This window comes from Camelina sativa, chromosome 7 (genome assembly GCF_030686135.1).
Source record: "Camelina sativa cultivar CO46 ecotype springtype chromosome 7, ASM3068613v1".
Classification (NCBI taxonomy): Eukaryota; Viridiplantae; Streptophyta; class Magnoliopsida; order Brassicales; family Brassicaceae; genus Camelina; species Camelina sativa.
The window spans coordinates 3,454,348-3,480,100 of record NC_141886.1 but is presented as its reverse complement, the minus strand read 5'-3'; the positions used below and the strand labels follow the sequence as shown (position 1 = coordinate 3,480,100).

General features: G+C 35.5%; 6 protein-coding genes and 1 pseudogene across 9 annotated transcripts; 6 read left to right on the top strand and 1 right to left on the bottom strand.

Annotated features, from left to right (window-relative positions):
* Positions 1-1,095: 1,095 nt before the first annotated feature.
* On the top strand, positions 1,096-3,681 carry LOC104700184 (cyclin-dependent kinase inhibitor 4). Its single transcript, XM_010415656.3, has 3 exons — positions 1,096-1,857; positions 2,749-2,964; positions 3,115-3,681. Exons 1-3 carry the CDS (start codon positions 1,319-1,321, stop codon positions 3,182-3,184), a joined length of 825 nt encoding a protein of 274 aa, XP_010413958.2. The 5' UTR covers positions 1,096-1,318; the 3' UTR covers positions 3,185-3,681.
* Positions 3,682-4,595: 914 nt separating this feature from the next.
* LOC104700182 (cytochrome b5-like) lies at positions 4,596-6,391 on the bottom strand. The gene is made up of 3 exons (XM_010415654.3): positions 6,163-6,391; positions 5,187-5,253; positions 4,596-5,110 (listed from the first exon to the last, which is right to left on the bottom strand). Exons 1-3 carry the CDS (start codon positions 6,247-6,249, stop codon positions 4,860-4,862), a joined length of 405 nt encoding a protein of 134 aa, XP_010413956.1. The 5' UTR covers positions 6,250-6,391; the 3' UTR covers positions 4,596-4,859.
* A 1,265-nt stretch (positions 6,392-7,656) lies between these two features.
* Positions 7,657-13,757, top strand: LOC104704254 (26S proteasome non-ATPase regulatory subunit 1 homolog A). Its single transcript, XM_087456695.1, has 13 exons — positions 7,657-8,169; positions 8,742-8,811; positions 9,117-9,222; positions 9,544-9,652; positions 9,735-9,903; positions 10,238-10,698; positions 10,784-10,919; positions 11,024-11,272; positions 11,370-11,590; positions 11,683-11,941; positions 12,058-12,290; positions 12,369-12,888; positions 13,216-13,757. The coding sequence occupies exons 1-13, from the start codon at positions 8,024-8,026 to the stop codon at positions 13,549-13,551; spliced, it is 3,015 nt and encodes a 1,004-aa protein (XP_087312821.1). The 5' UTR covers positions 7,657-8,023; the 3' UTR covers positions 13,552-13,757.
* A 577-nt stretch (positions 13,758-14,334) lies between these two features.
* Positions 14,335-15,914, top strand: LOC104704252 (putative xyloglucan galactosyltransferase GT13). The gene has a single exon (XM_010420368.2). The coding sequence runs from the start codon at positions 14,356-14,358 to the stop codon at positions 15,766-15,768; it is 1,413 nt and encodes a 470-aa protein (XP_010418670.1). The 5' UTR covers positions 14,335-14,355; the 3' UTR covers positions 15,769-15,914.
* A 980-nt stretch (positions 15,915-16,894) lies between these two features.
* LOC104700181 (putative xyloglucan galactosyltransferase GT12 pseudogene) lies at positions 16,895-18,616 on the top strand (annotated as a pseudogene). The gene has a single exon (XR_015561143.1). The product of XR_015561143.1 is annotated as a putative xyloglucan galactosyltransferase GT12 pseudogene (transcript).
* A 2,845-nt stretch (positions 18,617-21,461) lies between these two features.
* On the top strand, positions 21,462-24,480 carry LOC104700179 (vacuolar protein sorting 38). Of its 3 annotated transcripts, none has more exons than XM_010415652.2 (6): positions 21,462-22,042; positions 22,304-22,544; positions 22,900-23,080; positions 23,275-23,411; positions 23,636-23,863; positions 23,969-24,480. In XM_010415652.2, the coding sequence occupies exons 2-6, from the start codon at positions 22,380-22,382 to the stop codon at positions 24,086-24,088; spliced, it is 831 nt and encodes a 276-aa protein (XP_010413954.1). In that variant the 5' UTR covers positions 21,462-22,042; positions 22,304-22,379; the 3' UTR covers positions 24,089-24,480. The 3 variants fall into 3 exon arrangements, with proteins under 3 accessions (XP_010413954.1, XP_010413952.1, XP_010413953.1); XM_010415650.3 differs by having other exon boundaries at positions 21,504-22,042; positions 22,338-22,544; XM_010415651.2 differs by having other exon boundaries at positions 21,530-22,042; positions 22,316-22,544.
* Positions 24,481-24,651: 171 nt separating this feature from the next.
* On the top strand, positions 24,652-25,649 carry LOC104700178 (small ubiquitin-related modifier 5-like). The gene is made up of 3 exons (XM_087456693.1): positions 24,652-24,917; positions 25,132-25,278; positions 25,355-25,649. The coding sequence occupies exons 1-3, from the start codon at positions 24,804-24,806 to the stop codon at positions 25,427-25,429; spliced, it is 336 nt and encodes a 111-aa protein (XP_087312819.1). The 5' UTR covers positions 24,652-24,803; the 3' UTR covers positions 25,430-25,649.
* Positions 25,650-25,753: the final 104 nt, after the last annotated feature.

Sequence of the window (25,753 nt, the reverse complement as noted above, 5' to 3'; positions counted from 1 at the left end):
AGAACCTCGGGGATCAAGGATAGTTTTACCTGCTTAGGCTTTAGTTAGGAACCTTATCTTTTCTAGCTCAAAGGGTTATTTGTTTATTGAACTTTTAACATTTTCGAAATATAGAGTTGTTTTAAGAAAGAATAAAACTCACATTTTATTTATACTATAAGATGAAACCGTAAACGGAAATGTGAAACAGAAGCAGAAGTAAAAAGCACGGTTACGTTTGTGTCTGTTTTACAATATACAAACACGTCTTAACTTGAAAACTAAAATAAAATGTACTTTTTTCTTGGACATGAACTTACTTTGTTTTGTTTTTTTTGGTGTAACAGTAGAGTGGTTGAATGAAACATTAATTTAATTTATCTTTAGTTTCTCAATCAATATAATACCTACTCAAACCTTTACACAATAATAAGATATCTCCTAGACTCCTCCTACTCTTCTTATTCATGTTTTTCGGAACTGCTTGAACTTTGATATTCCATCTTTAATCTAGGAGTCAAGAAGATTCTCAATATCAAAGATTCAAATCCCAAAGAAAATCAATCTAATGCCCAGTTTCGAAAGTCTTATATTCATTTAAATTCAATTAATTTGCTATTCATACAAATTGTTAGTTGTATATCACTATCTTAAGCTACAATTACCCGACAAACAAAAAAAAAAGCTACAGTTATCCAATCCACGCAAATGCAATTAGCAGAAAACAATTGATTAACTTTGTGAAAGTTGGTAAGTCTAAGTCTAATAGAAGTAGAAGTTGACCTTCCAAATTAGAATTAAAACGTTTTAAAACCTACACTGAAATGACGATCCTCGTATTAATTTTAGGTTGCGTAACCGTTCCATCTTTCTTAACGGTGTGACTTGTGTTGTGACTTGTGACACATATTTTTGAACCGAACTAACTCAATTTTTTTGTTTACATTATTATAATAAATAACAACAAAATACGTCATCATTTCTATTTATAAATATCTAAATGATTACACTCAAGTTCTGAATTATAAAATTTTCCAAAAATAATAAAAGTAATTTTTTGTAAAAAAATAAGCAAAGTACAGTGTACACATTACTCACAGTAGTGAAGAAGCAGCCACCTGAAAAAAAAAATATCAATATATTTCTTTTTCCAAAACACAAACAAAAAAAAAAAGAGAAAAAAAAATAAAAAATAAAAAGAGACAGAGAGAGAAGAGACGAAAGACCCCACAGAGCACTCATCTTCTCAAATCTCAACCCTAACTTTGATTTCTCTCTCTGAAACACACAGCTCTCTCCCAATCTCTCTCTCTTTCTCTCTGATGAAAAGCGTCGGAAAATGGGGAAATACATAAGAAAGAGCAAAATCGACGGAGGAGAAGCTTTAATGGATGTTGTTTCACCTTCTTCTTCTTCTTCTTCTTCACTTGGTGTTTTAACTCGAGCTAAATCACTAGCTCTCCAACAACAACAACAACAACAACAACAGCAACGCCGTCTTCTTCGAAAACCCTCTTCTTCTTCTTCTCCGTGTTTACCACCGACTTCTCCTTCTCCCAATCCACCGAAGAAACAGAGGAAACAAAAGCAGAACCAGCAGATGAACGATTGTACTGGTACTGGTTCGTATCTTCAGCTACGGAGTCGTCGGCTACAAAAGAAACCCCCAATTGTTTTGATTCGGAGGAAACATCAGCGGAGGAAAGAGACATGCGGGAGAAACCCTAACCCTAGTCATAATCCCCAAATTTTGGATTCGATTTGTGGTGATGGGTCTAGGTCAGATTCCGTTTCTGAGAGTGTTGTCTTTGGGAAAAATCAAGAATTGGTTTGTGAAATCAACAAAGATCCTTCCTTTGGGGAAGCTACTCAACAAAGGTATCATTTTTATATTCCAATTTTTATGAATCTTAAAGAAAATTTTTGGTATTGGATTTGAGTTTTATCCGTTGGTGTTTTTGTATAAAGGAACAATTTTTATCTTTGTAAAAAATTGAAACTGGAGTTTTCGATTATTATTATTTTTGCCGATTTGAAAATTTAATGATATTTTTTTTTTTAATTTTACCATCTGTATGATATGATGCCATCTTTTCTTTTTATCTGACAACACCAGTCTCTTCTCTCTGTTTCCGGGAAAGCTATATATTTATTAATCTATATGTGTTTCTTCTTTTCTTGATAAAGTTTTCATTTTTATCTCTACTTCACAATTACTCAGAAGAGAATGTGATAGTGACAATTGGTTTTTCTTCAAGACATTTTTATCTGCTTATGTTGTGTATGAAATGTCTCTGTAAAGTAAAGCTTTTTTGTATCTTTGGTTTGATTTTTGGGATGTGCAAAATATATGTATGTAGTCCTTTTGTTAAAATGCATCTTAAGTGCTTTGTGTTTGGTTATAGGAATGCTTGGTTTCTCTGTATTTATGGTTTGGTTGCTGTTAGATCGTTTTTCGATCTTAAAGATGAGATCTTGTTGAATAGTAATATGAATCATCAAACGTTTCTAGGATTGCTGAAGGATTTATCCATTGGAAGTTTCTTCTTTGGTTTATGCTAGTTGATCTTTGAACTACACAAATCATCAACAAGAAGTTTCTTCTTGTCCTTTTTCAGTTAAACATGACTGGATCAGCTTTACTTAACCATAGGGGCAATAAAGTTTCCTCGCTTTTGCTACTAATTAAGGAAACACATTTATGTGCTTTTTATCCTTGAGATCATTGTATTGAAAGTTACATATTACTTACTCTCTCGTCTTCAACAGGACCACAAGGGAATCCACACCATGCAGTTTGATAGGAAAGCCTGAAATCATCACAACCCCAGGATCGTCAACAAAGCTTAACATTTGTATAAGTGAAAGCAACCAGAGGGAAGAGAGTTTGTCACGCAGCAGCCACCGTCACCTACCTACTACACCTGAAATGGACGAGTTTTTCTCGGGTGCTGAAGAAGAACAACAAAAGCAATTCATTGAGAAGTATGAGTCTCCTCCCTTGTTCTGTTCTGTTCTGCAGTAACTAACCCTTTTGGTTATGAGTATCCAGTTTGTTCTGTTCTGTTCTGTTCTGCAGTAAGTAAACTCTTTCTGGTTTTGTGTCTCTAATGGTTTCTGTCAACACTTTTTCAGGTACAACTTTGATCCTGTGAACGAACAGCCACTACCAGGACGGTTTGAATGGACGAAGGTAGATGATTAGAAACAGCAAACAATGGGGGGTTAATAGTTAATACAGAATATATTAACATTTTCCTGCTAATTATCGGTTTGATCTTATTACCATCATCCGTTTTCTTAACTTTTTCAACATGTAAAGAGCTTAGGAGAGAAAAACCCATGTAGTGTTTTTAAAATTGGTGGTGTCTGTAACATAAGTGGCTGAAAAGGGTATGTGTAGCACACAACTGATACCAATCCTTTTTAAGCTTTAACAGACCACCTTAGTACTAGTACTAAAACCACAAGAGTAAGGTATTAGAAGTAACCCAAAGTCTATTAGGGTTTAGCGTTTAGGTTTACTAGAGTTCTTTCTGTTTTAATGGTCAGTGTTTTCTTTTAGAAATCGGGTACAGGGGGGGGGACTCTGCTTTCTCTTATAACTCTTTGTCCTGTAACCATTTTAAAAATCTATCCTTTTATGTGTATACATGTACTGATCTCAAAACTCTTTCAATAAAGACTTATCCCTTCTCTGTCTTTTGTCCTCTTACTTCATCTTAAGTTCTTGTTCTTATCATCATCATAATATATAGTCCATGTGTTATGTTCTTCAGACATGTAACATCACAGTGACAGGTAGGTAATACGTATCTCTATAGTCTATATATACACAAATATATACTGATAATAGAGAGACAGGGGAAGCTGTTCGTTATGGATATGGATAGTGTCTCATAGTGGTCTTTGTTTTGTCTCTGTCTTCTCACTAGAATCAAAAGTGGTCGAAAAAAGTTTCTCTTTCTCTTTTTCTCTTTCTCTTGTGTGTGAGTCCATTGTCCACTCTGTGAATTTTGTGCCCACTATATTATCGTAAATTTGTAATTCGTGCCCACTACATATCATGATGATCATCATTAGTATGGTGATCGTCTTTTTTTGATCAATCATCGCAAACTTCGTCGCGTTTTTGCTTGTCACAAGATTCGTTTTGTGATTTGTATTGATTGGAGTCTACACACGACAACGTTTGGAACAGTCTATAGTTGTCAACTTGCCACAGAATACAGTCCAATCCAATGCAGCTTAAATATGAAATTTATTGCTCTCGAAGTTACAAGTATCGAACTTAGTGTCTGTGGTTGCGAGTTGCGGCCAAAGCGGTGTAAAGAGGTACAAAAGAAGGGTCCCACGGTTGCAGAAGGTGTTTTTGGATTCTTCGTGTTGGGATATGGTTTTGGTGAGCTCTCAAGTCACTAACTGCCACACACTCTATCAAGTAACTGCCAAATTTAAAACGTCTCTTTCTCTTCGGAATTCGTAATCTGTTGTTTTTGTTGTTTCTCCTTTTTAGCAAAGTTGATTAAGCGTGCTCTCAAGTTACTACTAAGATCATAGCCTTGTTTAGACCACAACCTAAACATTACTAAACCAAACTTTCGAAACAGCTCAAAAGTCATAACAACTTCGGTTTCATTATGGATGAGATGTCATTAGCTGCATAAGGCAAAACAAAACCACCAACAAGACTGTTGTTCATATGCAGTTACACCGTAATATTTAAGAAATTGTCCAAAACACATTCAAACAACAAAATATGGGAAACAGAGACAAGAACAAAGGGAGAGGCTTTGGGATTTGTCTTTTCAAAAGACTTAAATCGTCCTCTCTCTATATATAAGATATATGGTAGTAATGCTCAGAAAAAATGAAGAAGCCTACCCTGATTTGGTGTATATGCGAATCCCGACTGCTAAACCGAGAATGGCAAGGGGTACGAGGAACTGGAGGATCTTGATAATGAACTCAGAGGTCTTGTCTTGATTGTAGTGAGGCTGTTTTGGAGGTGTGTATTTGACTTTCTTTGGGATTGTTGTCTTATCGATCTCGCCTACGTAGTACTGTTCCATCATTTCTCTTGCGCTCTCGCTGTGACCCACGTCCTCAAAATCATCCGTTGCATCCTTACCTGAAAATAGTAGAAGGATCAAAATCTACTCCACTACGTGAATTCAGCGTATAAGCATCAAGCTGTTTATACAGACCTGTTGAAGACAAGAGAACGTCATCCCCACCGGGATGGTCTTCAAGGAACTTGGTCACATTGTACACCTGCATTTTGGCAAATGTTTGAAGATTTCTAGTTAAAACAAGAAGTTTAAAACATGGGAAGTTCCACCTCTAAGGCTAATGATTCTAATATAAGATACAATGGAGCCACACAAAGAAGAGTTCATAAGGGATCTGTCCATGTGCATATAACTCGAATAAGCAAACTATAAGAACAGAAAGAAGGATACTAGAAACAATGTACTCTACCAGCAACCATGCCTAGAGGTAGATTGGGGATTTCTGAACATAATAAAGGATATGTTCAATGTATATATAACAAACTTGTTGCTCGAGTTAAAACTCCGAACCGAACCGAGTGGTAGAATGAAAAGAAACAGAAGCTACTCATGGAACAAACACACCAAAAGGTTTGAAGTTTCAAACTTTCTTGTGACAATCTAATGATTTCACAAACCAACCAATAAAGAAAACAAGAATCAAGTTTTCACTATGAAGGGAGGCTCAAGGTTGTATCTAACAGATTCCTTCACAAGTTAATTATATCATAAACCAAAACGATCAATCTTCAGTGGAAACCAGTGATCGACACGTGTCAGTAATCCATCCCAAGAGAGGTCAGTGTAGAAGAAATCAAACATATTTGTTTGGTATAATTATAACTCCAAAAGGCAAGAAGAGCTATATATGTCTACATTTCTCCATCTTCAATTCCAAATTTGAAACTTTTCAATTGATAAATAGATCAAAAGAGCTAAATCTTTAGCATATGTTAAATGACTACAACTTTTCCCACTCTACCCATCTAAAAAGTAAAAACATATCATTCCGACTTAGAAATCTAAAGACTTCAAAAGCTTAATCTCATGCAAACACAAAAAAGGAGGGATTTTTAAAAAGCACGAGATCTCTAATTTGAGAGGTGAGAATAAGGGAGAAAGAAGAAAGAACCTTTCCATTCATGACAAGCCAACAGTCCTGAGGTTGATTATGCTCTGAAACTTGTGAAAGTGTGAAGATCTTTGCTTCGTCTCCCATTGTTTGTTTTGATTCTTTTGTCTACTAGAGAATAGACCCACCAAAAGAAACCTGACACTGAGATTTAAAGCTAAAAACTTTATACAAAAAAATAGAGATTCAAAGCTAAAAACTTTATACAAGGAGCGAGAGGGAGAGAGAGAGTTGTTGAGTTAAGGACCAATTTGATGAAACAGTTGGAATTCCGGTTTAGTTTGGTTTGCTCACAAAAGAATTGGATTATGAGCTTCGGTTGGTATGAAAACCGGTTTAGTGAATTAGGAATGTGAATTTATTTATCCACACATAATCTGTAAACTAATCCCTGCTCAATTTTGGCCTTATGGTATTCACCTGACGGATTTTGGAAACATTGTACCAAATATTGAACCGATGTGCTCAATGGTCTGGTATAGTTTGCTATTTCTGGTCGGTTGGGGTGGGTGGAGTAGGTGGGCAGTGCAAATGTTGCGGTTGTGGCTCTCTCTAATTCTGCCTTTTTTTTCATTCAAGTTTGGTAGGTGACTGACTGACTGATGTGTGCAATAAATTTAATTATTATGGTCTAAGAATTCTTTTCTCAAAATTATTATGGTGCTGCTTCATACCAACTTACCATATTTATTATGGACTTTTTTTTTAACTTCTTTCTCTAAAGCTTATATATAAAATGTGTATATAAAATTTTAACCGATGATTATAAAATTGCATGACCTGATTCGTTTGGTAGAAACTATTGTTTTACCTAGGCCTAACACTACATAGAACATTGTTTTTGTGTGAGAAATTTCACACCTCTAAATAACAATCATACGATCACGATGCATCATGACCGATTCAAAAAACAAGCGGACTAAGCAAAAGGCTATGGTCACCAATTTAATTTATTTTTTTTTTTTTTTTTGAGGATGACATGTTTCAGAAAATGTAATAGTTGTACTTTTTAAGATCATCATATCTTATTCCCACACCTAAGAAATTGTTATTTAGGTTTTGAATGATTGGTCAATACACTCTATACTAAACAATATGTATTAATAATTTGGTATGCTAAAAACTATATAATGGAGTATGGACAATTTTTAAAACAAACCAAAAACATGCGGATAAATAATTATATTTTTGTATAGAATTACTGTTCACTCTATACTAATATGTGTTTTATTGGTTTGGGCTTGGTCCGGACTTAGTATGAAGTATATCAAATAAGTGTCTGAATGGTAGAAAAATAATGAATTGATCCTATTTTAGTCTGGTTTGGAGCGTACCAACCAACCATTCAAAGTGTTAGAAAATAATATTAATAAAATTTACACATTTAAATTGAAAACATATAAAAGAAAAAGTAATGATTCTTACCACCATTCTCATTGTACTGTACTGAAATGTTGAATATATAACTGAAACAAATAGCAAGGTCAGGAAACTACCAATCAATTTTGTAAAAGCAATTGGGCTTTTTCGTGAATCGAAAAAATATTGGGATCCATAACAAAATAACACAAAACTTTGAGACTAAATCGTAAGGAAGTTATACATTCGGGGTAGTTTCTAATATCCTGACTTGTTGGGTAAGTCTCTAAATATTCGTAGTTTGCATCCAAGTCCCTGAATATTTTCTTTTCACAAATCCCTTGCTTTTATTTTTTTTCATTCGTCCCATAAACTCAAAAAAACACTCTTTTTTCAAATCCAGTAGTTCGATTCAAGACGGGTCTCATCGAAAGTTCGATTCTTTCGTCATCTGATTTGCTTTCTATTAGGGTTTTCAATTTCGATTTAGTTTTCTTCGTCAATGGCGACACCCATGGTTAGTTCAGCTGGAGGGTTACTAGCAATGCTCAACGAGCCTCATCCTGCTTTGAAGCTTCATGCCCTCTCTTATCTCAACAATTTGGTTGACCAATTCTGGCCCGAGATCTCCACTAGTGTTCCCATCATGTAAATTCTCTTTTAAACCCTATTTTTTTTGTGGTTTCCGCTTTGAGATTTAGGGTTTTGTTTTCCAACTTGATCTGTTTTTGATTTCTGGGTAATTCGGGAGAAGATTATTGGATTTGGATTGCTTGAGCTCTCTTTGTGCTTAGGATTTATCGATTTGTGAATTAAAGTTCAAATATTTTGGTCGGCATGGATTGTGGCGATGTGAATTAATTGGTAGGATAAGAAAGGAAAGTGATTTCTTTGGTATGACTAGCTTTAGCAAGTTCTGTAGTGATCTTTGTAGATTATGAATGTGCAATTGATATCTTAGTTTAGCAATTAGTTGTTTTTTTTTGTCTTAGATATTTAACTTCTTCCTCGACATGGTAATGTTCTTTTTACTGATGTAATGTAAAGGCTTGGATTCCTTTTTGCTTCATCATCTTACCTGCTAGGGGTTGTAATTAAAGTTGTAGAGGCTGTCCTGGCGCAGTTCGTAGGTTTTATGATACTATTACTTGCTATATCTCTTCAATGATTTGCACTGCGTGATAGCTTGACTGAAGAGATATTTTTGTTTTTGTTTGCAGTGAGAGTTTATATGAAGATGAAGAATTTGATCTGCATCAAAGACAGCTTGCTGCGTTGCTGGTCTCTAAGGTGCGTTTTAGCGATTGTTAAACTGAAGTGGTGTCTGGTTGCAGATAATGTTTGCTATATGTTAGTGGGAGAAATGTATAACTGTTGCTCTGATTACATTATGATTATTTTTTTCCTTAAGAGCTGGTGGATAGTGGTAGAAGTTTGTGCTGTGACCTTTTTCTTGTCAGTAATCATGTTATGTGATTGTATGATCACATTACAAAAAAAAAAAAAAAAGTGTTCAAAATCAGAGATAAGCTTCTAATTTGTTTCTACTAATACAAGATATGTTTTTCTTAATGACCCTGGTTGTTTTATCACAGGTTTTCTATTACTTGGGCGAGCTTAATGATTCGTTGTCCTATGCCCTTGGAGCTGGTCCCTTATTTGATGTTTCGGAGGATTCTGATTATGTTCATACGCTTCTAGGTGAGGATTATAAGAAGTTTGTTGATGTGTTTACTCTCTTTATGCTGTTCTCTGTCTGTAGACTCTAGCTAGGGTAACTGCTGACTACAAATTGCTTATCATATCAACTGGACTCAATGCAAGAAAAGCATATGTAGCTTGCACGACTTATTATCTTAAAAGTATACTTGAAGCTTGCACATCCATATATTTTTTTCTGCCTTGTTAAGTAGTATAAGACAATACTGGAAAAAAGACAGGATAAAAAGATTGATGACTGTTTGAGTTTTAATAAATACTGGATGAATGTATACTCATCAGATTCTTCTGTTATGTTTTCAGCCAAAGCAATAGATGAATATGCCAGTCTCAGATCAAAGGCAGTTGAGTCAAATGAGATGGTGGACATTGATCCCAGGCTAGAGGCGATTGTTGAAAGAATGCTTGGAAAGTATGGAATGCATATGCATTTAATGCTCTGTCTTCTTAGTACTTCAATTGTTCTTAGTTCTTACATGGTTTTCCATCTGCAGATGCATCAGTGATGGGAAGTATCAACAAGCCATGGGCATTGCGATAGAATGCAGGAGACTGGATAAGTTGGAAGAAGCTATCACTAAGAGCGATAATGTTCAGGGAACTTTATCATATTGCATCAATGTTTCTCATTCCTTTGTTAACCGCAGAGAATATAGACATCAGGTGAGACTGATGTTCTCAGACCTGAGTTAAATAGAAATTTGATGTTCTGATTCTATTGATTGATTAGAACAGAGTAGTTAGGCATCATCTGGAAGATATTGTGATCATTTAGTTTTTATGTTGCATCTTCCAGTACCATGCTGTCAGTCTCATGTATGCTAGCGTCCTTTATGTCCTAAACTGTAATTGAAACTCTTGTTTCAGTTTTTCGTGATACCTATCTGAGATGAGTCAATGCCTGAATAACAAAAGTTCCTTTTTCTTGGCCTTTAGTCTAGGCTGTTTAGTAAATCTTCATTTGGAAAGGTGATAACATCCTTGTCTACTCTTTCAGGTGCTTAGTTTACTTGTTAAAGTCTACCAGAAGCTGGCTTCTCCTGATTATTTGAGCATTTGTCAATGCCTCATGTTTCTGGATGAACCGCAAGGTGTTGCAAGCATATTGGAGAAGCTTCTTCGCTCGGAGAGCAAGGATGATGCTTTATTGGCATTGCAAATTGCGTTTGATCTTGTAGAGAACGAGCACCAGGCTTTTCTCTTGAGTGTTAGAGATCGCCTTCCAGCTCCCAAAACACGTCCTGTAGAAGCAACTCAGACTGTTGAAACCACTACTGCTCCGAATGAGAACCCTTCAGGGGATGTTCAGATGGCGGATGAAACTCCAGCTCAGGCAATTGTGCACGAGACAGATCCAGTTGATGCTACATATGCTGAGAGGTTAACAAAGATCAAAGGAATTTTATCTGGAGAGACATCTATTCAGCTGACACTTCAGTTTCTTTACAGCCACAACAAGTAAGCTACTGTTGAAGTTTTACTTCTAAAATTGTTATTCCAGGAAGTCATGATATGGTCCATTAATAATTTTGTCTTTCTGTAGATCGGACCTGCTGATACTGAAGACAATTAAACAGTCTGTAGAGATGCGAAACAGTGTATGCCACAGTGCTACAATATATGCTAATGCCATTATGCATGCTGGAACTACAGTGGACACTTTCCTTAGAGAGAATTTGGTAAATTATATACTTTCACTCTACTATTTCTGAATGTTTGAGTTTGACTGTCTGTGTGGATAGTATTTAACTTTCTTTTCATTTTATTCTTATGGGATTGACAGGATTGGCTAAGCAGGGCAACCAATTGGGCTAAATTTAGTGCCACAGCGGGATTAGGGGTTATTCACAGAGGTCACCTGCAACAGGGTAGGTCATTGATGGCTCCATACTTGCCTCAGGGAGGAGCAGGTGGTGGTGGGAGTCCTTATTCCGAAGGAGGTGCTTTATATGCTCTTGGCCTTATTCATGCTAACCATGGTGAAGATATCAAACAATTTTTACGTGATAGCCTACGCAGCACTAATGTTGAGGTGATTAATTAATATCTTACTTCAATATAGCCTGTCATTTTCCCTGGCAGCCTCTCTGTTAAGGGAATTAATATGTATTGGGAAAATATGGATACAGGTCATTCAACATGGAGCTTGCTTAGGTCTTGGTTTGTCAGCTCTCGGGACAGCTGATGAAGAGATATATGATGATGTCAAAAGCGTGCTTTATACTGACAGTGCAGTTGCTGGCGAAGCTGCTGGCATCAGTATGGGTTTATTATTGGTTGGAACTGCTACTGAAAAGGCAAGTGAGATGCTCGCTTATGCCCATGAGACACAGCATGAGAAGATAATAAGGTAATGTAAAGTCTGAGGAAATTTTTGTGAAGAGGGTGCATGGTATCTTGCCTTAGTATTTTAACTGATCAGCATCTGGAATGCATTTTTAGGGGATTGGCTCTAGGAATAGCTCTTACGGTATACGGTAGAGAAGAAGGAGCAGATACCTTGATTGAGCAGATGACTAGAGATCAGGATCCTATCATTCGTTACGGTGGGATGTATGCATTGGCATTGGCTTACAGTGGAACTGCAAACAACAAGGCAATTCGACAATTGCTGCACTTTGCTGTATCTGATGTCAGTGATGATGTTAGGAGAACCGCTGTTCTGGCACTTGGATTTGTCTTGTACTCTGATCCAGAGCAGGTTAGTTTCTGATGCTCCTTCACTTGCGACCACTAACTTCCATTTCTTTATTACTTCCAGTACTTTTGTGTTCGCTTACTAATGGATTCTGATGATTTTATTTTTTTTAATTGTAGACTCCCCGTATTGTATCTCTACTCTCCGAGTCGTACAATCCACATGTTCGCTATGGTGCGGCTCTTGCAGTGGGTATTTCTTGCGCAGGCACTGGCCTCAGCGAAGCGATATCCTTGTTGGAGCCACTTACATCAGATGTTGTTGACTTTGTTCGTCAAGGTGCTTTGATTGCAATGGCCATGGTGATGGTTCAAATTAGTGAAGCAAGTGATTCTCGTGTTGGAGCATTTAGGTTAGTATAAATCTGTGTTCTTCAGCATTAAAAGGCAGAGAATATCTTGGGAGACTGAGATTTTTTTTATTTTTGTAGGCGCCAACTTGAGAAGATCATACTCGACAAGCACGAAGATACAATGAGCAAGATGGGAGCAATTTTGGCCTCTGGTATCCTCGATGCTGGTGGTAGGAACGTTACTATTAGACTTCTCTCTAAGACCAAACATGACAAAGTCACTGCTGTTATTGGCCTTGCGGTCTTCAGCCAATTTTGGTACTGGTACCCACTGATCTATTTCATTAGTTTGGCCTTCTCACCAACCGCTTTCATCGGTTTGAACTACGACCTTAAAGTCCCAAAGTTTGAGTTCATGTCACATGCAAAACCATCTTTGTTTGAGTATCCAAAACCTACCACGGTTCCTACAGCCAATACCGCCGTCAAACTCCCGACTGCTGTTCTCTCAACCTCAGTTAAAGCCAAAGCTAGGGCTAAGAAAGACGCAGAGCAGAAAGCTATTGCTGAAAAAACATCCGGTGCGGAAAAGTCCGTCAGTGAAAGTGGATCTGGAAAAGGAAAAGCATCAACTGAGAAGGAAGGAGACTCTATGCAGGTAATGTTATCAGTTTCTAGTCTCTTCTAATAGCTTCTGTAATTGATTGCCAGATTAGTCTCATAATCACTAGACATCAGATGTTGTCCTTTTTTGTTACACACGTTAGGCATCAGATGAATTCTATAGAGTTGTTTAATCTGAGTTTCAGTTTTAAGATCAATTTGGATAGTTATGGTATTAGTTTCAGGTTTGGGTTTTGAGATGTAGTTTTTTGGCAGTTCAGTTTATTCGGACTGTACATCCCTACATTTCTGTCTCTTTCGAGTCTTTATTTTGTGTTTGGACCAGCTGTGTTTTGAAAGTCTTGTCTCCATGAACTGTCAGGTCGACAGCACAGCAACAGTCGAGAAGAAAGCTGCTGAGCCAGAGCCAGCGTTTGAGATTTTAGTGAACCCAGCTCGAGTAGTCCCAGCTCAAGAGAAATACATAAAGTTACTTGAAGACAGCAGATACGTACCAGTGAAGCTAGCTCCATCAGGTTTCGTTCTTCTCAAAGACTTGCGTCAACACGAGCCAGAGGTTCTCTCCCTGACCGATGCACCAACTTCAACAGCTTCTCCTGCAACCGGTGCAGCAGCAGCTGCACAAGGAACCACTGCCTCGGCTATGGCCGTAGATGACGAGCCACAACCTCCACAAGCCTTTGATTATGCTTCATAATTGTATTCTCTTTTAAAATTAGTTGGAATTTGTTGTTGGTTTTATTGGTTTTTGTTGAAAGACAAAAAGCAAAGAAAAAACATATCTTTGAACTTTGAGATACTGCTTCTTGTCATTTGCAATTGGTTTCGAGTTCAACTACGATCTTGTGTTAGGTACTTTTCTTTTTTTATTACAATCTAAATTTTAGTGTCATTTTAATTTCATTTGGTTGAGTTCAATTACGAGTGATGTTTTCATATAAATAAGATCTTTGAGGCTATGACAAACGCGCAAAATTAAATTTCATATTAATTCTATACATTTCCAAGTATGTATGTAAACTAAATGGAGTAATTGCCAAGTCTCTATGGTCTTTCTTTAAAAATCTTTGTAGGGTCCTTAAAAGCATGTGAGTTTTGTATCAAACGTGTTTCACTACGTAATATAGCACTAATCATCTCAATAATTTATAATCCTTTAAAATATTAGGAGAAGTGGAATGTGTCATTTATATGACAGACACATGCTGATGGTTTAATATTGGAATGCATATTTTTAAGTTAAAAAATAATAGGAAAGTACATTAACTTATTTGTATTCTCCCTTTATCCATTAAATTGACTTTGCTAAGATCATAGCACTTCTATTTAAAACAAACTGATACACAGAGATAACAAATTTAAAATTCCTATATCCACCAAGTAGATGAATAATCTTATATTTTTTCTGTAATAATCAATTTGACTTGTTTTTAATCTTATATTCTCCATAAAGTCATACACCTTTCTTTTCTCCATTTTTCTCCATAATCAAAGTGAGACAATGGAAAAATTCAATCCAAAAATGAAAAAGACTGTGAAGAAACGAGCTCCAAAGCTTTTGATAGAAATCTTACCTACACCTATGTTCTCTATGCTCCTTTTGCTTCACATCAATCAAATCGCAACCTATCTCTTTCTTTCCGACAAAGATAACCCAAATATCACTGTGAATGATAAACAAGGAGGAACAGATACTTGCGCCGGAAGGTATGTGTATATCCACAGTCTTCCCAGCAGATTCAACGACGATCTGATCAAGAACTGTGAAGCATACATCGAATTACGCAATAAGTGTAAGTACCTTGTTAACTCTGGCTTTGGTCCACGGATCTTGGAGGACGATCATAACCATACCACTCGAGTTTTAACCATCGAAACTGGTTCTTGGTACTCTACGAACCAATTCATGCTCGAGGTTATATTCCGAGAGAGAATGAAACACTACGAGTGTTTGACCAACGATTCTTCCATCTCTTCTGCGGTTTTCGTCCCGTTCTATGCTGGCTTCGATGTGAGACGCTTTTGGGGATATAACGTGAAGCTCAGAGACGAACTTTCTGAAGATCTGGCTCGATGGCTTAGGGAGAGACCAGAGTGGAAAAAAATGTACGGGAGAGATCACTTCTTTGTCACGGGACGTGTTGGTCGGGATTTTAGAAGGGTTACTGATCAAGATTCAGATTGGGGAAACAAACTGATGCGATTTCCTGAATTCGAGAACATAACGATGTTATCCATTGAGATAAATTCTTGGAGAAACGAGTTTGCGGTTCCTTATCCAACTTATTTTCATCCAGAGAGCCGAACCGAGGTTAAGAGATGGCAGAGGCAAGTGAGGGTGACACGTAGACGACACCTTTTCTCCTTTGCCGGAGCTAATCGGCCTGAATTGAAGGAATCTATTAGAGGAGAGATTATAAGACAGTGCCTTGCGTCACAAGGAAGATGCAAATTTCTTGATTGTGATACATCAAGTAAAGACTGTAGTGATCCGGTCAAGGTAATGGAGGTGTTTCAAGATTCGGTGTTCTGTTTACAACCACCAGGAGATACGCCTACTCGGAGATCGACATTTGATTCGATTTTAGCCGGTTGTATACCGGTTCTCTTTAGCCCGGATTCGGTTTATAACCAGTACAAGTGGTATTTTCCAAAGGACCATACAAAGTATTCGGTTTACATTTCGGAGAAAGATGTGAAAATTGGGAAGGTTAGTATTGAGAATTTGTTGGCTGGTATTAGTGAGGAGAGGATTTTGAAGATGAGGAGTGAGGTTGAGAAGATTATACCAAAGATAATCTATACAAAACCGGGGGCTGTTGGACCGGAAAAGATTGAAGGAGATGCGTTTGAAATTGCAGTGGCTAGGGTTCTTATGAGAGTTCAAGATGCCATGGATCTGACAACTACATAAATTTCTTAGGAGAATAATATAAATTAGAAATGTTATAGATTGCAAATTTATAGTATAATGACTAGTATACAAGATATATGAGCTTATTGCTAATTTGTTTTGAGTTAGATGCGAATAGTCTAATATGATATCATATCCCGATCCACGCTCATGCGGGACAAAATGTCAATTTCGTTTATATTTACCCCAACATACCGAGATGAATATTTAGAAGAGCTATCATTTTAAGGGTAGTGTCGACATGTATGAAGAGTACATTTGCATTGAAACTTTGTTAAATTCAGCAACACAAAATGTAATGTATTAATTTAAATGTTCAAATTATTATTATTTTTATATGTAATTAGGGTGCGTATTTGAAAAATTGAACAAGGACTATAGGTTTTATTTTATTTTAGAGCCGATCATGCTCGAAGGGTACACTACAGATTACCAAATAGTACAGAGACGAATCGAACCACATTAATTAAATACACTTATTAAGCTAAAAAATTTGCATCTTTTTCACAATCCACTGAGATCCAAAAATTTAACTAATTGTGCCATTATGGTAGAAAATTAACAGTCAATGAAAATCTTTTTCACAAACAAAAATTTCTTATTAAAAGATAGAAAAGCTTAACTTACCTAATTAATCAGAAAATTAAGAGGAGATTTATATTTCGTACCAAAACAAGAAATTAACATTTGTGCTCAAAATTAATCTTTTTTGGGGTACAGATTAAAAAAGCTTGCATCTTTTACTTTGTACCCAAAAAAGGTTATTGTTAAATTACAATTTCTTTTTGCTATTTATGTAATCTTCCAACAAAAGGAAAAGAATCTTCTTACGGTCAATATTATAGACAAAAATGAAAATTTTCCTAGTAGTCATATTATTTTCTAAATATTATTTGTGGAGTTCAGTTGGGTAAAAAGAGTTGAGATCTCTCCTTTGACATATGTGAATCTTTGCGTGTCCAAGATGGAAACTTTGTTTTTAGAAAGAGTAATAATGTATTTGAGTATAATCCTTTGAATTCAATTCACCATAAATGGCAAATATCTATTACTTTGTTTGGAAATGTAATTAAAAAAATTGAAAATTTTCTTCTTTTTAAAGATCTCATATTTTTAATGTTAGATCTCATAAAGTAATACCAAATGTATTGTCACAAGTAAAAAAAAGAAGAAGATGAAGAAACAAGTTCCAAGGCTTTGGGTTGTCATCTTAGTTGCGTTTGTGTTCTGTCTTTTCGTTCTGTTTCAAATCAAGAAAATAGATTTGATCGAAACAAATCTCCGAATCACTCATCAAGTAAACAACTTCTTCATCTCCATCGGTGCTTCACATAATCAAACTCTCACCAGAAATACGGATGAGCGTGATGGAATCAGAGGGAAGCAGCCTAAGGAAGAAGAAGAAACAGATACTTGCGCCGGAAGGTACATCTACATGCACAATCTTCCAAGCAAATTCAACGACGACATTATCAAAGACTGTCGTCCACTCATCAAATGGTTCGATATGTGTCCATTCATGGTCAATTCCGGGCTCGGTCCACAGGTTTCGGAGTCCGATAACACCACAGCAAAAGTCTTAACCGTGAAAACCGGTTCTTGGTACTCAACGAACCAATTCTTGCTCGCGGTTATCTTCCGAGAGAGGATGAAACACTACGAGTGTTTGACCAACGACTCGTCTCTAGCCTCAGCGGTCTACGTGCCCTTCTACGCGGGGTTCGACGTGGGCCGTCATCTCTGGGGGTACAACATAACGGTGAGAGACGAATTGGGGATAAAACTGGCTCAATGGCTGATAGAGAAACCCGAGTGGGGAAAGATGCACGGTCGAGATCACTTCTTTGTAACCGGACGGATAGCTTGGGATTTCAGAAGGGTTCGCGACGAAGATTCAGATTGGGGAAGCAATCTGATGACATTACCAGAATTCGCAAACATGACAATGTTAGGTATAGAAACAACTGCTTGGGCTAACGAGTTTGCGATCCCTTATCCGACTTATTTCCATCCAAAGAGCTTAACCGAGATTTGGAGATGGCAGAGGAAAGTGAAGAGGGTGAAGAGGAAATATTTGTTTTCGTTTGTTGGAGGTCCAAGGCCTAATTTGGGTGGATCTATAAGAGGGAAGATCATAGAGCAGTGCCTTGCATCTCACGGTAAATGCAATTTTCTTAACTGTAATGTTAATGACTGCAATAATCCGGTTAAGATAATGAAGGTGTTTGAAAATTCGGTTTTCTGTTTACAACCTTCGGGAGATTCGTATACTCGGAGATCGATATTTGATTCGATTTTGGCTGGTTGTATCCCGGTTTTCTTTACACCTGGTTCGGGTTATAACCAATATATTTGGTATTTCCCTAAGGATTATACCAAGTACTCGGTTTACATACCGGAGAACGAAATGAAAAATGGAACGGTTAGTCTCAAGTTCGTCTTGGGTATGATTGATAAGGAGCGCATTATGAGGATGAGGAACGAGGTTGTAAAGATTATACCGAAGATAATATATACAAAACCGGGATTGGTTGGACCGGAGAAGATCGAAGATGCTTTTGACATTGCAGTGAATAGGATTCTTGATAGGGTAGTAATGGTTAAGATGATGATGGAAGAAGGGAAAGATCTTCAGAGTGAACATTCACAAGTAAAGGATTTGAACAGGCTCGAGGTTGTATGAAAAAAAATTGGTTAAGATATTAAAAACTGCTTAAGACATTATAGTTTATGAATGCACCGTCAAGATTATAGCATGTTGAATCACATTTCAGATGCTTTTTGTGATTGTAAGTACATTTCATCAATTTTTTTTTTGAAAGGATGCATACATTACAAGTTTACAACCTTCTAACTTTCTCGTTCCTATGGAGCAACCAAAAAAAACGATATGAATAGTCTCTCGGAAATATATATATAATTTAGAGACTATAATAGTTGGATTTTGTTGTATAAATTAGAATGTTTTGAACTTACGACAAGACAATTTGACTTTTCGTTCTAAAGAATTTTGATAGCTTAATCATATATATAAATAGAAGATATGTAACTAAAACCATACATTCAAGGTCATATATACATGAAAAGTGAAATGAATAAGCATATCACACACATTGTGTCAAAAGACATTAGCTAGGAATCAATTCAAGTATTCAACAAATAATATTCTCCACATTAGGAAACAAGTCAACAAGAAATATTATCCTTGGAACTCTAATTCACTATAATCTACATCAATTCATGAATGAAGGTTCAACCATTTGATTTTGACATCTAATTTCCCGGTTATTGAATTGTGTCTTTTGTGTTACTTGGTGACATCATTTTTTATTTTCTTTTGTTAATATAATAATATTGACATGATGAGTTTTGTGGTTTGTAAAGTATGTGGAACTAAACTTTCACATGATTATTTTGTTTTTTTGTTTCATGCAAAAATCATTATTAATACTTAAAGCTAAAATATGATTGGTCTTACAAAATGCTGACCTTACCCTATTACAACTCAAATTTAAAAATTCAAATGATTGACGTGAAGTTTTCGAAGGCTTGAGAGCATATTTGGTACAACATACATCAAGTTGAAATGTGTATCACGAATATCCATCTAGTTATAACAAAATATTAAAATAAAATGTCAATTCATACATGATTGGCTTTTCAATGGAATATCAACCAATCACATATACACTTTCTCATAATCTATTTATTATATAGGTAATGTATCAAAAAAATTCTAAAATACATGTAATGAGAATAATATGAACTAAGAGTAAATAAATAAATCACATTCACATAAACCTGCAAATAAGTAAGACTACATTCATATAAACTTATTTGGTTATTTTGACGTCAAAATAATCTCTACCATCTTCTTTATTTTTGCTAAAAAAGCTAAATTCAATTATTATAAATTAAATATTTGATTTTTTGATATAATCAATAAATTGATTTTTTGATATAATTATTTATGATTAATACTCATTTTTTGAAGTGATGTGTATATATCAACGCTATGAAATCTACTTCGGACATATGGTTGATTTAGTAGTTCTTATTTCTTTCAAACATAGTTTATGTTATTGAATGCAATGACATTCAGATAATTGGTGCTGTTAAGATTTAAACCCTTAACCAATTAGCAATTCATGATTAAACTCCAAATTTATAAATAATGATTAAGCTCCAAATTCAGAAATCAATGATCCCGATTAAAAAAAAATATATATATTTTTCTGGTACCGAGACCTGCTTACATATATCATGGAAAAAAATATTCAAAGATTTTCGGTCTTTCATTGTTTTTAGGAAATTTGCAATTCTCAAAGTCTTAATAAACAACAATCATAGTAATTTCATAATCTAACAATATGGCAAAACAGTGGAAAACAATTCAAGAATATATTAAATCTACACATGTGTCTCAGTTTATCATCGGAAATATTTTCCTCTAATATATTTGCCTCTAAAAATATTTTATTAACCTTTGATAGGAATTGGAATTTTAGTCTCTATCAACAAATCAATTATTTCGTACTGGTTATCCCAATTTTGACCAATTATTCTATTTTCTATTTTAAAGTACATATAAAAGTTTATCTTATTATATAAAGTTTGGTTTTCAAAATTAGCTATTAACAGGATTGTGACACGTGTCAATTATATCGATAAGATGTTGACACATATCAGTTCTAAGTTTACAAAAAATATTTTTAAATAAAATAATGTAAAAGTTCTAAACCTATCCTGAAAAGAAATAAATATAAGTAAAAAAATATTGTTTATATATTCATAAAAAACATTAAAAATAATTTTAAATTTATTAAATTATAAAAATAATTCTGTGAGGGAAACTCTTTTTTGTTAATATACATTAATTCAGAAAATGACAAAAAAATTTCTATCCTATTGAAAAACTGTTAATTTTATTTATAAAGTTTGAACCTTCTCATCAAATCTCGAGATATGTCAAAACTGTAATTAACATGATAGCCACATGTTCAACTAATTGATAAGGTTTTAACACATATTCCATAGTTTAAGCTCTTTTTAAAAAGTGGCATTGGAAAAGAGCTATATTTGAAATTCCTCCTTTTAACAAAAAAATTGTAAAACTATAGCTAAATCTTATGGATTTGAGAGGATTTGTTTAGTTAAAAATACAGAAATGTCAATCTCATATTTTTAGGTGGGATTTGAAAGAATTTTACTGAAAATCATATCAACTTCCCTAAAATTTATCAAAATTCCAAATTTCCTAAATCGCATTAAATTCTCCAAAATCATGGTTTCAATATACTCCCATAACATATATTTAAGACTTCAAACTCTAACTTTCTATGCTTAAATTTATGTTTGGTGTTATTAAATTTTAAAGTATTATTTACATACAATTTGTAATAAAAGCTGCTAAATTTGTAAACAAAAAGACATATATAGATTAACATGTACTATATCACAAAGATTAGTCTAGGAACAATCTATTATTAAATTATTGAGCTATCCGATGTTACAATTTTTTCACATTCAATATAATCTCATTCACATAAGAATATATAAAAAAAACTACATATTTGAGAAGATATACGAATACTTAAACGAAAATTAATTAATTATATTTAAAACAACTTCGGTAAAGAAATCATCACGAGGAAAATCGCACTTTAGTTGGGGCGGATCGAACGGTGTAACCCGCTCTTTAGAAAATACCCACCCGTTTAGTAATTCGGGTAACATCTGACCCGGAAATTTCTCTTTCTCTGTCTCTCTTTCCTAAAGTAACAAACTTTAAATTTTTTCTGAAATCAAAATCTGTGTGGACGAATCATCCCCTGTGAGAAGCCTTCTTCAATCCTACGCATCGTTCTCTCATTTCACCGATTTGTTTCTTGCCCTTTTCCTTTGAACCAAATCATCTCCACGTGATCGGTTTTGCTTTCCTTTTTTTTTATACAAAATTAGGGTTTTTGATTTTGTTCTAATCCGATTTCAATTAAGATCGGTGATGCAATTAGAAGGCGTGTGATTTAAAAAGATCTGAAGACTTGATGCCAGGACTTGCGTTGCGTGGGTTCCGAGACAATTGTTGATGGAAAGAGAAACAGAGCCAAGTTTGTCGGAAAATTCGAGAAGAAGCGATCGAGAAGATGTGAAGATTATAGAGTGGGAAGAATTCGACCATGAGCTCACGAGGTTATGGAGTCTTTCTTCTGCTCTGAAGTTAGCCACAGAGAAGAAGCAAATCCTTCAGCCCAAACTTGAGTCTCTTATTCAGGTTTTTCTCTTTACCCCTTGTGTTTTCTTTTGGGCCATTGTCTGGTTTTTGATTCATTTCTTAGTTGGAAAGCATATATTTTTACTAGTGGCATTGTCTCAATTTTGAGTACCTTGTTGGAAAGCATAGATTTTTATTTGTGGCACTTAATTGTGTAATTGATGCACTACTTAGCATTTGAGACTTTTGACCATTAGAAGTTTATTGTTAGAAGTTTCTTATCTCTTGACTTTATCCACTCAATGAGCTTTAATTGATTAGCCCGCGGATTAGCGGGCGGCTAAATTTCGGGCAGGTTAGTACTGAATCATTGAGACGCACTAATGAGCTTGAAGAAATGCGTCAGAGGCTGGAAGCAAGAAAATTGCTGGTGGACAATACATCAGTTGCTTGCAAAGTTACTGAGCAGGATGTTAAAAAGAAAGAGGAGCTTCTTAGTACAGAAGTGAGATCTTTGCTAGTAGGCGGCACAACTCTTTCCATCGCTAAAAGCAAATTGCAGGTATTACCTCATTCAATGCTAAATAATCTTCTTAGGAAGACAAATGCATCACTCTGTACATTTTCTATTGGGATCTTGGTGTTTCGATATTTAAAATTAGTTGTTTCACATGCTTCTTTGTTCCTCATGTTCCATTGGCCCCATCTTTGTAGTACATTTTTCATTTCTATCTGCGTTTCCTGACTTAAGTTTTCTTCGTTCAACTGTCTCGTAATTCTATTATGAGTAAATGATTTGTTGATAATTGCTTCGAGAAGGCAAACTGATTTTCTGCAGTATTTTCTCCATGCTCTGACCAATTGGTTAATCATTGAATCATAGATACTCAGTTTAGCTTTTCGTGTTTCCGTCATAGGAGTCAAACTGCCAACTAGAAGGTGAAAGTGGTTATGCACATCTAAAGATTGTAACGAATAAGCTGAGAAAGAGGCAGCAGTACATGATATCTCAAGTTTCATTTATATATCCCTTGAAGATTGAGGCTGGACCTTCACAAGACCAAGAACTGGAATCATTTCCAGGTGGCAGTAGATTAGGTCAGTTGTATAATTCGAGTATAAGAGCTTTTAAGAATTTATAACTTTTAATGCATGCCTTTATCTTGACTTCATTCAGTCTGATATTGATATCAGGACTAACTTTGCCTTTGTGGTCGAGTGTTTGACCAAAGTTATAAATTGCAGCATCTTACCTTCTTGTCATGCTTATTTATTATCTACGGCTTTTGTAGTAACTAAGCCTCTGAGTCAAGGATCCGTGAGAATTCTGGGGTTGCCTTTTAGTATGGCCCCGTTTACAAAGATGAGCTTCTTCACCGACAAGAAAGAAGTTCAGAAGTTGGCAACTGCCCTAGGATATGTAGCCCATGTATGTTCCGTTCTCTTTCTTTACCCGATTTACGCATTAAAACTTGCTTTATACTTTGATTTTTTTGTGCAGCCTTAAATCTCTCTGCTTGGTTTTCAGGAATCACTGCTCATGAATTCGAACTAAATTATGTTATATTGGTTTAAAATTCTTGGTAGAAAAAATACTAATGGCTTCCATACTAATGGCTTCCATACTAATGGCTTCCTGTTTGGGTTTTGCAGGCCGTGTCCCTAATAGTTCCTTACTTGAGAGTGCCTATTCGTTATCCTTTGCGCCTTGGTGGTTCGAAAACATACATTCGAGACTATGCACCTTACATTGAGCCTTCATCATCAGACATGTCTCTAATTTCCACTCTTTCCCAAAATTCTAAATTCGTAGAGTTCCCTCTGTTTCTGGATGGTCAAGATACAACTCGAGCTGCCTATGCTGTCTTTTTATTAAACAAGGTTGGTTAAAGAAAGTTTTCGGTTTTGTTCCTCTTCCTGATGCTTGAAACAGAACAGTGCATAGTTTGCCCCTCCCCTCATCTAATCATAGTTATCATATCACAGAACATTGAGCAACTCTTAAACTTTGTGGGGGAAGATAGTCTAGGACCACGTCAGGTTCTAGCAAACCTGAAGGAGCTGATCCGAATCATCCAATCTCCAGATTATATCAATTATTTATGATGATAATGATGATGATGATGAAGAAGATATCCAACACTGTTTTCTCCTCATGTAGATCGATCCATTCCGTCTCACACACTGTTTTCTCCTCAAGTCAGACACTTTGTGGAGGTAAAAAGGTCAGATTATTTATTTCGTTAGATAACTTTTTAGACATGGAACTCTTCTCCTTAGGATGAGACTCATCTCTCTAAGTTTGATGTTTTTTGGTTTGGAGGAGAGACGGGCAATAAACAAAAAGCAAGCGTAGTCTATTTTATACAGTTCTTTTGAAAGTTCTAACAGATGTATTAGTTTTGTTTTTCCTTTTTTTTTTTTTTTTGGTTTTTTTCTTGTATCATTTGAAATATGTTTGAATTTGTAAGTTAATAATGAGCCTGTTGCATGAGTCAGTACAAATTTCAACGTACTGTTGGAATGTGTAACGTGTGAGGTGTGATGGATGATTCAAAGGCAACAAAACACAATAGACCAAGGGTAAGATGGGAAACTTAACAAATGACAAGTAAAAAAGAAAGAAAATGGACCAATAAGAGTGTTAGACGAGGATTGTACTTTAATGTTCGCTCAATTACTCTTCTTTACTTTCCATCACTTTCTCAACTCTCCTCTTCTCAACTCCCTTTCTCTCTCTCTCTCTCTCTCTGGAACCCAGCAGAAAGAGAGTTGTGTAAAAGAGTTAAAGGTTTAGGTTTGTGTTCTCTCAAGAACAACGATGGTGAGCTCCTCAGACACGACGAATACGATCTCTGTTTCTTTTCTATCAAAGAGGTCTCGATCTCCTGAACCACCCCATCAGAAGCTCACTCTCAAGGTCAAGAACCAACAGGTCCATTCTTTATCTTTTCTACATTATTTATTTTTATTTTTATTTTTCCTCTTCATCTGACCAAAATTTACAAAACCCCCACCTTTGCTTTTTTTTTTTGTACAATTTTTTTTTGTGTTTTTAATATTTTCTTCCTTAAAAAACCTCTATATATTGACAAATCCCTTTATATAAACGCATTTTTTTTTTTAAAAAAATTTGGGGGAGGGAACAGGGAGCAGAGGATATATACAAAATTGGAGCTCATGCACATCTAAAGAAACTAATGACTGCTTACTGTCGAAAGAGAAACTTAGAGTACAATACTGTCCGATTCCTCTACAACAATAAACCCATCAAACCACGACAGACTCCTGCTCAGGTCTGGTCTCATATTTTAAAGCTTCTAGAAATTAAACAGTTGTTTTAGTTAATTAAAATATAAATAATTTCCACAGCTGAGGATGGAAGAAGAAGATGAGATCTTGTTGGTCATGGAACTAGGCGGTGGCGGTCCTTACACTCCTTGTTGAGATCTCGCCGGAATTCATCCCCCTGGAAAGAAAAAGAAAAGAGAAGAGGCGCTTTTAGGGTTTCTTTAATTAGAATTTTAATTACGACCACTTTGGTTTTTGTTATGTTGAATCTCTAAAGTCTTTGTCTGAAACATTGTTGTCCAGTTGTTCATTTTGATTCGTAATATTTTTAGATTTTGAAGGAAAATTAATTATTACTTTTTTTCTCTCGGTAAAATAATTTGGTCTTAAACTCTAATCTAAGAACCGGTATATTGACAATACTTCAACCGGTTAACAACGTAAACCGGGAAATAATTGGGATTGATTTCACGTTCCCGT

What these genes read in the sequence shown, in the direction of transcription:
- LOC104700184 (XM_010415656.3), top strand. Translation starts at nt 1,319, where the DNA reads ATGGGGAAATACATAAGAAAGAGCAAAATCGACGGAGGAGAAGCTTTA. An exon ending in GGGGAAGCTACTCAACAAAG is followed by an intron (nt 1,858 to 2,748) that starts GTATCATTTTTA and finishes CGTCTTCAACAG; the next exon opens with GACCACAAGGGAATCCACAC. An exon ending in CAAAAGCAATTCATTGAGAA is followed by an intron (nt 2,965 to 3,114) that starts GTATGAGTCTCC and finishes ACACTTTTTCAG; the next exon opens with GTACAACTTTGATCCTGTGA.
- LOC104700182 (XM_010415654.3), bottom strand. Translation starts at nt 6,249, where the DNA reads ATGGGAGACGAAGCAAAGATCTTCACACTTTCACAAGTTTCAGAGCAT. An exon ending in GGCTTGTCATGAATGGAAAG is followed by an intron (nt 5,254 to 6,162) that starts GTTCTTTCTTCT and finishes GCCAAAATGCAG; the next exon opens with GTGTACAATGTGACCAAGTT. An exon ending in CGTTCTCTTGTCTTCAACAG is followed by an intron (nt 5,111 to 5,186) that starts GTCTGTATAAAC and finishes TACTATTTTCAG; the next exon opens with GTAAGGATGCAACGGATGAT.
- LOC104704254 (XM_087456695.1), top strand. Translation starts at nt 8,024, where the DNA reads ATGGCGACACCCATGGTTAGTTCAGCTGGAGGGTTACTAGCAATGCTC. An exon ending in GTTGAAAGAATGCTTGGAAA is followed by an intron (nt 9,653 to 9,734) that starts GTATGGAATGCA and finishes TTCCATCTGCAG; the next exon opens with ATGCATCAGTGATGGGAAGT. An exon ending in TGTACTCTGATCCAGAGCAG is followed by an intron (nt 11,942 to 12,057) that starts GTTAGTTTCTGA and finishes TTTTAATTGTAG; the next exon opens with ACTCCCCGTATTGTATCTCT.
- LOC104704252 (XM_010420368.2), top strand. Translation starts at nt 14,356, where the DNA reads ATGGAAAAATTCAATCCAAAAATGAAAAAGACTGTGAAGAAACGAGCT.
- LOC104700179 (XM_010415650.3), top strand. Translation starts at nt 21,857, where the DNA reads ATGGAAAGAGAAACAGAGCCAAGTTTGTCGGAAAATTCGAGAAGAAGC. An exon ending in TCGCTAAAAGCAAATTGCAG is followed by an intron (nt 22,545 to 22,899) that starts GTATTACCTCAT and finishes TTTCCGTCATAG; the next exon opens with GAGTCAAACTGCCAACTAGA. An exon ending in TCCAGGTGGCAGTAGATTAG is followed by an intron (nt 23,081 to 23,274) that starts GTCAGTTGTATA and finishes CGGCTTTTGTAG; the next exon opens with TAACTAAGCCTCTGAGTCAA.
- LOC104700178 (XM_087456693.1), top strand. Translation starts at nt 24,804, where the DNA reads ATGGTGAGCTCCTCAGACACGACGAATACGATCTCTGTTTCTTTTCTA. An exon ending in TCAAGGTCAAGAACCAACAG is followed by an intron (nt 24,918 to 25,131) that starts GTCCATTCTTTA and finishes GGGAGGGAACAG; the next exon opens with GGAGCAGAGGATATATACAA. An exon ending in CACGACAGACTCCTGCTCAG is followed by an intron (nt 25,279 to 25,354) that starts GTCTGGTCTCAT and finishes TAATTTCCACAG; the next exon opens with CTGAGGATGGAAGAAGAAGA.